Below are 12,975 nucleotides of genomic sequence, written 5' to 3'. Positions count from 1 at the left end.
TTGCTCTTTTCCCAGGAGCACTGGATTTCCCCACAGAATGCCAGCCACATCAAACCCATGCACCCCACCTCCATCCATGGAGTGGAGGACATGATCCGCCTGGGGGACCTGAACGAGGCAGGAATTCTCAGGAACCTGCTGATTCGCTATCGGGAGCACCTCATCTATGTGAGTGTCCACCCCACCTCACCTCTGGTTCTGCACTCCACCCCCTGCTCTCCTTAGCTCTGGAGAACCCATGTCGGGGGAGCCCTGACTGAACTGAGCATCTGGGTTTCTACCTTCACCTTGTCCCTGGTGGTGAAGGGCTTCTGACTTTGGAGGACATTGCAGAGCTTCTAGATGCCCCAGTGAAAGACCCCATGAGTTAGGTGATGGGTAAAGTCAACACCACCTTGCTGTCCTGCCCCTGTAGAAGTTTTGGGCATGTGCATTAGCTTTCTGCACACAGAGTAACCAGTTCAACCCGGGCCATGAGCATACTGTAGTCATCCTAAAGCAAAAACTTCTGTAGAGGTGTAAACTATGTGCTGAATGTGACCCTTCTGCCCTTTTGCCCTGGACTATTAATTTATTTAACCCTATGGGCTGAAGACAACTATTGCTGGAGGTGGAAGGGGTGGAGAAAGGATGATGAGAGGCATGCATGAAATAACTGGGAATAAAGAAGTAAGCAACTTCCAGAACAGCTCTAAAAAGCCTTTCCAGTCTGTGTTCATGGCTTATTAGCCCTGGGCTGCCTGGGATCCTGGCAGTTGATCTCTGAGGACAGCAGTGTCCTTCCTTAGGTCACCTCAGTCATGTCATGCCCAGTGGACCCAGTGCAGCCTTGCCAATCCAAACAGACATTCACAGATTGAGGGGTTTACAGGGAGCCAGTGAGGGCTGCATCTCTCTTCTGTATGACAGCATCGCAAAGGCCACCTCCCCAGCAGGACAGGAGTCAGCATTCAAGTCTCTGTGCTAACTTTATCAGTGTTCTCTATGCTATGTAGTTTTCTGCAAACTCTTCTGACAGAAATTCAGAGTGCACATGTGTTTGCTGCTAGATAATTTACTCAAACAGCCTCTGCAAATATGGAAAATTTGGTATTACTCTTAAATCCTACAGTTTTCAGATGTTCAGGTAAGTACTTGCTGTGCCTTTGAAGGCCTTTTCAAAGCCTCCTGGTCATTTGATTTTTAAAAGGCTCTAGAGACTACTAGATTTTTGGACTGGAGGGAATTGCAAGACAGTCAGACTTCACGGATAAAATAAGCTCACAGAGTATAGGTGGGATTTTATTTGTCAAGTCTGTTTGTTCATCACTGCTTGATGTCCAGTGCTTTTTGATCGGATGATTTTGGATTAGGGCTGGGCAGTGATGGAGCAGACACCACTCTGCTGCACAGGCTGTTAATATGATTGACAGCTCCTTGTCCCTCTCTGGGAGAGATCCATCTCTTCTTTCAGAGATGGAGTACAATCCTGGAGGAAGGGGACATGGGTGCTGAAAAGGCACCCATAATTCCCCAAAGCCTGGGGAAGAACAGAGACCTCCAAATGCATCTCTCCCTCAGACACTTCATTTGTTGTGCATGATGCCTAAGGCCCTATAGTCAGTTTAGACAAAAATAGTATAATCAGAAAATTATTCCCACATTAGATGAACTAGGTTTCTCCCTTTGTAATCAAATTTTCTTGCCATTTATAATGATAAATTAGCAAGTTAATAGCCCAAATTCATACTTGGGGTGGTGTCTCCATGGGCATCCATGGCAGTCACCAGAGGTGTCAGTAGAGCCAGCAGAGACAAGACTGCCTTTCAGTCATGCAAACAGAAGTGCCTCTCAGATGCTTTAGAGCTGACTGGAGTTTGGATAGCATAGAAGAGTTTATGTTGGAAGAAAATTTTAGGCTGGAGGTCTACAGTCCAACCTCCCCCAGCTCACAGCGCATCTGTCTTCAAGGTTAGGTGCAGCACTCACGTGAATAACTGAATTCAAACAACCTGAATGCCACCCAAGAAGTACAGATGGCCAATAATTTGTAGCTGATTGGCTCATTCAAGGAACTTGAATTTACCTATTGAGCATTGCCCATTTTTCCCCTGCTTGTGGGCACCCTGAAATGGCACAAAGTGTATTTCTGCCACTCTCTCTGAGAAAGTTTGGATCATGTTGGGTATTTTTCAGTGGCATCCATGTGTCTCTTTTGGGGTGTCTGTATTATCCAGCAAGTGCCTGTTGCCTCTCCAAGTGACCTGAGGTCCTTGGATAGAATTCTGTGTGTACAGTATCATCAGATTGCCTGTGAATACACCAAGATCCTTCGAAAAAGCTCTGTCTCTGAGCTCCCTTGCCAAGCTATGCACAGGCATCCAGGAAGATTAGGAACACAAACAAGCACTGTGCAAAGTGTTGTTTGGCAACATCATCCTAATAAGGGCTGATGTAAAGGGCAGCTTTCAGCCTGGAGGTGAGTGTGGGTGGTGATTTGGGCTGAAGTGACAAAATAGCCACATCAGTTTCTCTACAAGTTCTTCTGGTCCGATGGTGACAGTGCAGTGCAGTGTGTCCTACAGAGTTCCTGCCTGAGGGATGGCCACATCCCACAAGGACATTTGCATCACAGAGGTTCCAGGTTACTGTGTCTTGATTGCTCCACATCACTAATGGCTTTGGAGTGCCAACCCAGGAACTGGGCACAGCACAGCAATTAGAGCCATCTCAAAATCAGAATTACACTCTCAAAATGACAGAGAGTGCATAGCTTGATAGAGAGGTATGCACACCACTTCTGTCTACAGGTGTGTAGTTGGAGGCTCAGGAGCCCAACCTTAGATCTCAGCTATTAGGAGTGATGGCACTAGGAGGAGTAGATTTGTGTCGGATGTGGTAAATATTGATGACAGTTTTGCAAAGCCAAGGTACCATATGGATGCCATGTGTGCAGGGGATACCCAGCCCACTGAGGTGGTTTTTTTTCTGTGGTATAATTAACACTGTCTTAAAGACAGAGGTGGGTTATTTTCTATGGTATAATTAGCACTGTCTTAAAGACAGTGAAGTTTCACTGCTTGAAAGGATTTCTGAGCCTGCTGAGTAAATGATTACTTTTCCAATGGGACTGCAGTTCCTCTTGTTTCCTTGTGTCCTTAGCTTTGTGGAGGATGTAGTTCTGCTCTAATAAAATATAATTTCCCTTTTTCTTCTCCCTCACATTTTATTCATAAGACAAACTGCGGTGGGAGGGTAAGTATGACTCTTGGCAACGTCATTTGCAATTGCTGTCATGCCTTCCACTGGATCACCTTTTTCTGTTCACCATTTACTTTGCACCACCATTGCTGCTGCTTCATAAATGCATGGAGAGCATCCATCTGCTTTGGTGCAGAGCTTGACCCACATGGTGAAGTTGTGACACAGAGATGGAAAGCCCTCAACCTGTGAATGTGGTTAAAGCTTTAAGTTCTTCTCAGTAATGACCTTAACTTGAAGGGAAGAAATGTCTGCAGCAAAATATGAAAAACTTCAACAAGGGCTTCTTGCCCTTAGTTTTGCTTGAACACAGCAAGAGAAACTACGCTGAATAGCAAGAGAGTCTGGTGGGGAGTTTTGACTTGTGAGTAAGGTTAAATCTCTTTATCTAAAGATGAAACCAGTGCCTGCTGTGCTCTCTAAGGGCTGCCAAATGGCAGTAATGTTTGGTAGAGCTTTAACCCCATAACAATCCAGATGAAGTCAGCCATGGTGTTCTGGGTAGTGAGGGAAGCAGGCTCAGAAAGGATTTGTTTGGGGCTAATTAAAATGTAGGTCATGCAGGCAGTAATGAATTTGCTGTGAGATGCAGTTCCTGTGGTCAGCTACAGCAGAGTCCCTGCTCTCAGTAAAGCTTTATTTTTCCAGTAGAAAAGGGCTTTGACATCACCCAGCAATAGAAACCAGTAAGCTACTATTTCCTTGGAAGTGGCCTTTGGCCCCTGATCAACAGAGTGAACAAAGTTTTGCCTTCTGTCAGCTGTGAGAATTGGGCAAATTGTGATTATTTATCAACTAGGAATGAGCTACAAAAACAAGCAATAGTACAAGAGTTCATGCTGACAAAGGGTTTTGTGGATCACAAGGGAAGGGTCAGTGGGAGCATCCAGAAAGAATACCTAATGGTTAACACCTTTAAAAGCCTCTCTGTTTACATTTGTGGCAGGGCAGACCAGTCTGACTGAAATGCTGGGATTTCAGAGACCTCTGCAAGGAGTTACATTTTTTTTTTTAAAAGCTCAAGGAAGATTAAAAATGTCCCTAAAATTAATGTTCCTAAAAATGTCCCTAAAAATGTCCCCTGGTGATAAATTGTAAAGAGGAAATTAATGAAATAATGAAGACTCAAAGGAGTCTTGATTAGGGATCTTGCTGTCATAATGCCATTCAGAAATTGAGCTCCCTCCTCCTCTGAGCACTGAGGTTACCTGTTCTGTCCCCTTTGAAGGCTTCTCTGGAGGGATTTCTCTGCTCCCTTTTTTCAATGCCTTCTTTTTCTAAAATCCAGTCTACATGATTTCACAGCCAATTTCTACCCTTTGGAGTTGTGACAACATTGTTCTGAAGCTCAAAGAGCTTTTTTCCCCTACTGGCACATAATCCCCTGTTACAGAGAAGAGTATTGTGTCCTTTCTCAGTTAGCACTGTAAAGTCAAACCTCATATGGGACTGAACTGAAAGTTGCTCTCTTGTGTTGGCCATGAGAGTAGAAGGTGAGGAACCCCTAATGGCTTTCATCCTCCCTACGATGGGACACAATTGCCACCTACTGGCTGCCTTCAGGAAGCCTGAACTGGTGGCCAGTTTTGGACAGATGGTGGCAAATTATTTCTTCTCCCTCACAAGCATCCTTGGCTGTGCCACTTTGCTGCTTTGTGCCGAAGCCTTACTGGGTTTAGGCCATGCAGATGAAAACTCATAAGGATTATATGAATGTTGAAGTTGCTTATTTTGTTTCCTGAAAAATGATATGCAGTAGCAGGGGAACTTTTACAGCTGGTTCCAGCAAGAAGGAAAGCTAAGATTAATCTTGTAACTTCAGTTGCTAAAAATTAACCTAGAGAAAATGACTTGAATTCTTTGAAGTCACAGAGTGAAAGTAGCCTTCATCTCATGCCCCTCAGCTAACTCAAGGTGGAGGCCCCTTGACTCACCTCCTCTAGACACTGACTTTTAAACAGATGAAACAGGGGAAGGAGATCCTTATTCTCTGCCTTGAGGTTGGGATGTGGCCAAACCTCCTAACCTCAGCACTACATCTGAGCAAGATAACAAAGTTCATGAGTCCTTTGATGAGAGGCTTGAGAGAAACAGCTTCTGGAAGGGCAGAAATGAAAGAGCAAGATACTACAGAGGAGTTTGCTACCCAAGGCCCAGGTCAGCTGGACCAAAGGCCATTTTCAAAATTTCAGAAATAGATGAGAAGGGATATGTCAGGACTTTGTGGGCAATATCCATCTGCACAGGACCAGGTTTAAACTGAAGTATGGAGACATTTGGTTAGGCAGAGATGGTAGAGAAGAATGCATTGCAGAGGGAAGTTTAGCAGCTGCTGTGGATTGATAAAAACAGGTTAGATAGTCATCTGTCAGAATGGTTTAGGTCCAACTGGTCCTGCCTTGAGATATGGGAGTGGTTGTCAGGTTTCTTTCACCTATGGTTTCTCATTGTATGTGCAATGCAGTAGAAATGTATGAATATATGCTGGCTCTGGTGATATTTTTGCAAATAATGAGCTTCTCTTAAGAGTCTGAATCTTAACCGAGAGCATACAAAATATGAATTAAGGCTTGAAACCATGCTGTGCATGAGCAAGGCTGAATATGAACCGATTTAGGTACTTTGGGACTTCTGTTCCCATTTTACCCCTGGCTCCCCCTGCAAGCATCTCTGACTTGAGCATCATCTTTCATCCAGCTTTTAAAAAGCCTTGATTTTTCTGGCCTCCATCCACATCCCATCCAAGCTGCTAAAGTCTCTCAGCTACACCTCACTGTCCCCATAAACCCTCATGTGCTTCTCCCCCAGACATACACTGGTTCAATACTGGTGGCAGTAAACCCCTACCAGCTCCTACCCATCTACTCACCCGAGCAGATACGCCTCTACACCAACAAAAAGATTGGTGAGATGCCACCACACATCTTCGCAATTGCTGACAACTGCTACTTCAACATGCAGCGCAACAACAAGGACCAGTGCTGTATCATAAGGTGAGTTGCTGAGTTTCCAAATGGGCCACATCCTGAAAGCAGATGCTGAGCAGATGCAACATGCTTGATTTGGAACAGCCTGAATGACTGATTAGATCTTCCATCCACATATTCCCAGTGCAGAGGAGGTCTCTGTTTGCAGTCAGTCTGTTCCTTGTAGAGGTGCTTTATCAATACTTTGGTATTTTACCCTTGCAACTCAATAGATCTCATATTCATTTTAACCTCCACTTTTCAATTTAAGCTCAATACTCCTACAGACATCAAAAACGCAAACATGGATACTTTCTGCACAAGGGAGGGTCAGGGACAAGCTTGGTCACTGGACCTGTGGTCATTCACGCTCCTGAATGGTGTCTCCATGCATGGCTCTGCTCTGGACCAATCAACCTTGGGCACCAAGGAGTGCCTGATCCCAGTTATGCCTATAGTTCCCTCCAGTATCTGTCCCAAAGCCAGATTTGATGTCCTCAGCCCTCCAACATGATCCTATAAATTCAGAATCCACAGTCTTTGTCATTTGAAGCACCCTTTTCCCCAAGGCATGCCTACCCTAAGTTTCACTGAATGAAAAGCCATAACTCTGGAACATCCCGTGTGCAGTATTTCAGATACAGGAGTCTGAAAAGGCCATTCAGTAAGGCTTATTTTGCTGGTCTAAAAAAGCATCATGTAGGGCCCATAGGAGAGTCAATGCAGTGTGCCAGTGACCTGAAAATTGAAACTATTTGCCCACGAGGCCAAGGCTAGATACTCAATGTCAGGAAGGTCTATTTTGGTCACTTATTTTGGCTACCCCATGTATCAGATACGTCATAGACTCACCCAAATATTTCTGCCCAGACCTTTCATAAGATAACTGAGGTTATCTTTCAGTGCAGAGAAAAGTTGGAGGAATAGCTCTGGCTTTCTGCCCCATAAGCTTCTCTCTCCCCTGCCCTTGTTAGAGCAAGCCTAGGAGACCTGTGGAAGTCCCTCCTGGTAAAAGGCTGTATTTCACAGTCTGCCTTATCACAGCTCAAGACTGGTGATGAAGATGTCCCATGGGAGCAGCTAGATCCTGGACCACAGGGTCATGGTCTGGTGATCATACCTAGAAAAGCACTGACTGAAAGTACTTCACAACCTTCTTAGTGCTGGTTGGATGATGGCATTTGCTGGGGGTACCCAAACTCAAGGAACACTTTGGGCCAAATGGAACATGGAGCAAATCTGGATCTTGGCTGGAAGCTATCTGATACCATGTCCTATCATTTGTCCAACAACCAGGTTTGATCATCCTTGGGATGCTGGAAACCCATCCTTAATGGTCTCATCCTGCCTATGCTAGCAGAAGAGACAAAGAGACAGAAGTTCCTTTGAAGACAGAGGGACATTGGCAGAGATGCAGCATGGCTCTCACTGACCTCCACTCCTTTGTCTTTGCAGTGGAGAATCTGGAGCAGGGAAGACAGAAAGCACAAAACTGATTCTGCAGTTCCTGGCAGCAATCAGTGGTCAGCACTCCTGGATTGAGCAGCAGGTCCTGGAGGCAAATCCCATCTTGGAAGGTGAGGCCTCAGATAACAAAGAATTCTTTTGCTGGAAAAAAATAAGAAACAGATTCAGGAACCATAAAATATAACCAAATGTAAAACACTTATGTCACACTTTGAGTTTCCAAAAAAGTGACAAAACTTTTTTTTGAAGTACGCTTTTACTAAACAATGCATTCAGATTCTTTCCATCTGAATTTATTTTTCACAAGACTAATATTCTCTAAGCTCTCAATGTTTCCTTTAATATTTTTGACAACTGTTGTTGAAAGCAAAGCATTTCAGCTGACCTGTATTATTTTTTCAACTATTTTGTTACTTTAAAATTTGGGGGAAAAAAGTCGTTTTCCATATAAAACAGTACTTTTTTCCTCCCAGAAAATCCATACAAAACCCTGAATTTTACCTAATTCTGTGTGTAGTATGTAAAAGTGCTGTTCAATACTTTTTTGCTCTTTTGAAAAGTCTCACCACATCCTCCAGTGCTGGACTGCATGCAGAGCTTCAGTATCCTATCAGTGCTGCATTCAGCTAACTAATTATTTCCTTTTTTTGGCCATAGTTGCAAAAATCCTATTCTTAAGAATGGTTCTAAGGAATAACAATCCTATTCCTATTCTTAGATGGCTCCATAAAACATCCGTTTAATAGGACCTGAGCTTCACAGCACCTTGTGCTGGCTGTATACAATAGCAAACCCCACCTTTTCCTTCCAAGACCAGTGAATGGCAGCAGAATGCAGAAGAAGAAATAGAGGAGTCCAAGAAAGAACCAGACAATGAGAATCAGCTTGTGGCCTTAATAGGTTCTTTGGCAGGCTGTTACTGTGATCAACCCCAGTGTTTTAATTGGATATCTGTAAATTAAATAGGTTATCTAACCCTCTTGACCCAAAATGATGCCACATGTACCTTTTATGCTTATGCAGAAAAACTGCATTTTCTTTGAAGAGTAACATTGGGGTTGTTCTCTAAAGATAGAGGTTTGATCAGCCTGATCTAGTGGGAAGTGCCCCTGCCCTTGGTAGAGGGATTGGAGCTAGATGATCTTGAAGATCCCTTCCAACCCAAACCATTCTGATTTTTACCTCCTCTGCTCGGTGAATAACCCTCTAGGAGCCAACAGAAGTGTGACAAGCACACAGGGCACTATTGAATATGCACTTGGGCACTGCTGAGATTCAGGAAACAGAGGCTCTGTAATTCAAGTGCTTGTCCATCACCTGCCAGAAATCCTGGAGCAGAAATTGCAGGGTGTACTGGCTTAGGGCGCTCATCCACACCCAACAGAAAGTGGACACGGGTACCTTTCTCTGCACAGTCTGCTTGCAGAGAGAAGTCTCCTGCTGGAGGTTGGCTTAGTTGTCTGTATTTCCCTTTTGGAAGCATTTTCCCTTTTATTTCTCTCTCAGTCATTAAATCACTCACCAGCATCTCTGCCTTTTTCTGAATGTGTCACCTTTCACACTGCAGCCACTCTTGCTCAACTCTCCTCTAATTTCATCAGCTGCTGCCAAAATCCTGCTGTCCTAGCCCTACTTCCTGGATAAGGTCATCCCATTCCCAAGCTTCCTTCTCTGTGCTCCTCTCTGTATTTCCAAGGAAAGTCATCTGATATACATCTTGTTTCCTCACACTGAGATGAAATTGATCCAGCCAAACTTAAGGGAAGGCTTTGGGGCTGCTTTTAACCCTCTCAGCCTCACTCTTTTGACTTTCCCCCACTGAGACCAGATCCATCATCCTCCCCGCATCAGACCCTCTCTAAAGCACCATAATTCTTGCAGCTTTTGGGAACGCAAAGACCATCCGTAATGACAATTCCAGCCGGTTTGGGAAGTACATCGACATCCACTTCAACAAAAGGGGAGCCATAGAGGGGGCAAAGATTGAGCAGTACCTGCTGGAGAAGTCCCGGGTGTGCAGGCAGGTAAGGTGATAGCACCTGCAAGGCGCGGGCAGCCGACCTTTGCCGTGCCGTTCTCCTCACAGAGCTGGCACTTGCTCTTCTCCTGCAGGCCCAGGATGAGAGGAATTACCACGTGTTCTACTGCATGCTGAGAGGAATGACTGTGGAGCAGAAGAAGAAGCTGGGTCTTGGGAAAGCCACAGACTACAACTACCTTGCGATGGTGAGAGAGCAGTGAAACACAGGTTTGGTGGGGTGATGTGGTGAAAGGTCCTTAGCAAGGGAGAAGGAAAAGAGAGGTGCTTCTGCAGCCAAGAGCTGCTTTGCTGGTTATGACCTTCCTGAGCCTTTGCCACAGGGTTTGACAAATCTCTTGGTCTCACCACCACAAGGCTCATAGTCTTAGTGGAAATCCTTAATCCCTGTGTCTAGACCAGGCTATTTCCCCACTTTCTGTGAAGTAGAACACAAGCTTGGATGGGATGGTGTATGGTGCCCATGCCACATGTTTGGAAGTAGCCAGGGTGTTAGATAAGACCTGCTGCTCTTGAGGCAGTGATAGGTGTAGAGAAATGCTTGTCTGGATGGCACGTTTTCAGCAGAATATGGGGATGAGCTGTGTGTGCTCCAACTGTCTGACCAAGCCAGCAATTTCCAACCCCACTCTCTATATACCAGTGCTGATATCCAGAGGAGCTGATAGAAGCAGGTGTAATTAAGGCTGGTGCATCATCAGCAAGGCTGGGACCCAGCTTTCTCACTAGATCAGTGGGACCCTCCAGCTCTCTATGCCCATCTCAGAGAGCTTTTTCTCTTCTGCTAATGGCAGTCAGACACAGGGTACCTGGGGACAACAGGGTAAGTGTAGGTCACAAGGCTCAGCACTGAGTCATAGAATATGACAAAGGGCAGAGTCAGATCCACAAGTTCAGCATCATGCCTTAAACAAAACCTTGCTGGTTCTGGGGGAAGCCCTGAGAGCTTAGGGTGATACCCTGGTGCTCCCTGGCTTTGCCTCATGCAGTGTGTGCCCCGTTTGCCTCCCCAGGGTAACTGCACGACCTGTGATGGCAGAGATGATAGCAAGGAGTACGCCAATATCCGCTCCGCTATGAAGGTCCTCATGTTCACCGACACCGAGAACTGGGAGATCTCCAAGCTGCTGGCTGCCATCCTGCACATGGGCAACCTGCAGTATGAAGGTAAAATGACAAAATACATGGTCCAGTGCACTGCTGCTCTTTATTCTGCCTGCTGACAGGCAGCCAAACTTAGGGATGGAGAGCTGTATCCAGAACACCTGCCATGGTGCCATGCCAGGGTCTCAGTGTTTATTATGGCATTTTAAGGACAAGGAATAAGGAATAATTCCACCTGCCCACAGGAGCGCTGCTAGGCTGCAGTGTGCTCAATGACATCCACAATTCTGAGTGTTGTGAGGTCAAATATGAACAGAGGTCATTCAGTAGACTCAGGTTTTACAAAGAGAGACTAATGGAGTGTTTGACAGGTGCCTGTGTGATTGGATATACCTTTGTAAATGTACCAAACAGCTCTGCTGTCAGAAATGACATAGTGATTTAAAAAGCCTCTTCAGAAGGCAGAAGCCTAAGCACTTAGATGCTAAAACATTTCTACATTCTTTACTATCTGGTCTGGCAGAGCAGAGTACAGGTCCTTTGCAGTCAGCAGCAGGACTCCAGCAGATATGTGAACTTTTCTCTCCCTTCTGATGGCCAGATTTTGCCAGGACATCACACAGAGACAATGGAGAATGACCCTTTCCCTCACCCCATCCACTTTCTGCAGAGACACATCCTTTGCTTATGGCTTTCCCTCTGCCTTTCTTTCCCCAGCTCGGACCTATGACAACCTGGATGCCTGTGAGGTTGTTCAGTCAGCATCGCTCATCACTGCGGCAACTTTGCTGGAGGTCAGTGGCCCTGCAGTGCTGCTGGTCCCCTTCTGACTCCATCCCAGCTTTTTAGTATTGTGGCAAAGCTTTGTCCGAGCCAGCCTCCCCTTGCACCACTAGCTCTAGGAGGCTGAAGAGCCCTGGATAAGCCATATTGTGTCTTGCATTGGCAGCTTGAAGGTGAATGTCTCCATCTGGGCTGAGTAGCCAGAGGAGGCTGCAAAGATACTCAGAGGGCTGGAGTACCTCTTCTATGGAGAGAGGCTGAGAGATCTGGAGTGTTTCAGCCTGGAGAAAAGAAGGGTCTGGGAACAGCTTAGAGCCCCTTTCAGTACCTAGAGGGGTTCCAAGAGAGCTGGGGGTGGGACTTTTGACAAGGAGATGGAATGATAAGGCAGAATGGTTTCAAACTGAAAGAGGACAGATTTAAATTAGATATTAAGAAATTCTTCACTGAGGGTGGTGAGGCGCTGGAACAGATTGCCCAGGGATTTTGTGGCTGCACCACTTGTGGGCGTGTTCAAAGCCGGGTGTGATGGGACTTGGAGCAACCTGGTCTAGCAGAAACTCTTACTGTTGGGGGTTGGAACTAGATGATCTTTAAAAGTCCCTTCCAACCCAAAATATCCTATGATTCCATGATCCGATTATCAGAGCTCCCCTTCATACCAGCAGGTAGGAACAGACCCTCTGATGGGTCTAGCACATTGTCCTAGAAAGGGCATCCAGAATACCGCAGTCCCTAAAGTAGGGTGTTTCCCTCAGTGATAAAGTTCATAATGGTACTTGAGACAGATGTCATATATATTCTGTGTATCTGAAGAGTGAGGTGAGATGACCTCACTGAAATCATCCATGCAGTGACTGGGGCATTCTTCAGTGGCCTTCTGAAGAGCTAACAGGAGCATCATCTCGTCTCCTTAGGCACTGCTTGTCCCAGAGTGTGATCCACAGTTCTCTGTCCACTTAGAGAGTGGACATTTCCCTGATGAAGTACAAAAACAGGTCAAGGTGATGCAAAGCTTTAACCCATGCTGGTAGCATACAGCATTGCAGGCTTTGCTCTGCTTTCTCATCCTGGCTTCCCACACCTCGTTAACATCTCATGCTAAGTCACAAGAACACCTTCCAGATTAAAATACAGTATAAAAATGTTAATTTTTCTCTCTGAAAATGCCTCTGTGTTCATTTGAGGTACCTCCCCTGTACAGCAGCTGTGTTTGGTGTTGTCTCTGTCAGGTTGAGCCTCAGGACGTGATGAACTGCCTTACCAGCCGGACCATAATCACCAGGGGTGAAACTGTCTCCACCCCTCTCAGCATGGAACAAGCGCTGGATGTGAGGGACGCTTTTGTAAAGGTAAGTCTCAGGGCATTTCCTTGTG

At 45.6% G+C, this 12,975-nt stretch overlaps 1 protein-coding gene across 6 annotated transcripts in view; it reads left to right on the top strand.

The window, feature by feature from the left end:
- MYO7A (myosin VIIA) overlaps positions 1–12,975 on the top strand; it is a 97,903-nt gene that overhangs the window by 40,591 nt on the left and 44,337 nt on the right. For 4 of the 6 annotated variants that reach the window (XM_071432965.1, XM_071432963.1, XM_071432964.1 and 1 more), the window contains exons 4-12: positions 16–168; positions 3,217–3,234; positions 6,049–6,233; positions 7,662–7,783; positions 9,555–9,697; positions 9,786–9,899; positions 10,725–10,878; positions 11,533–11,609; positions 12,831–12,950. In XM_071432965.1, the coding sequence (XP_071289066.1) occupies positions 16–168; positions 3,217–3,234; positions 6,049–6,233; positions 7,662–7,783; positions 9,555–9,697; positions 9,786–9,899; positions 10,725–10,878; positions 11,533–11,609; positions 12,831–12,950 (1,086 nt within the window). The remainder of the gene's footprint in view (positions 1–15; positions 169–3,216; positions 3,235–6,048; positions 6,234–7,661; positions 7,784–9,554; positions 9,698–9,785; positions 9,900–10,724; positions 10,879–11,532; positions 11,610–12,830; positions 12,951–12,975) is intronic. The other 2 variants (XM_071432966.1, XM_071432962.1) reach the window with 1 other exon arrangement.

The sequence above is a fragment of the Agelaius tricolor genome, unplaced genomic scaffold (assembly GCF_023055355.1).
Source record: "Agelaius tricolor isolate 1412-34295 unplaced genomic scaffold, bAgeTri1.0.p SCAF_9, whole genome shotgun sequence".
Classification (NCBI taxonomy): Eukaryota; Metazoa; Chordata; class Aves; order Passeriformes; family Icteridae; genus Agelaius; species Agelaius tricolor.
Note: the sequence above shows the minus strand (reverse complement) of the source record. Positions and strands in the feature narration are given on the sequence as shown.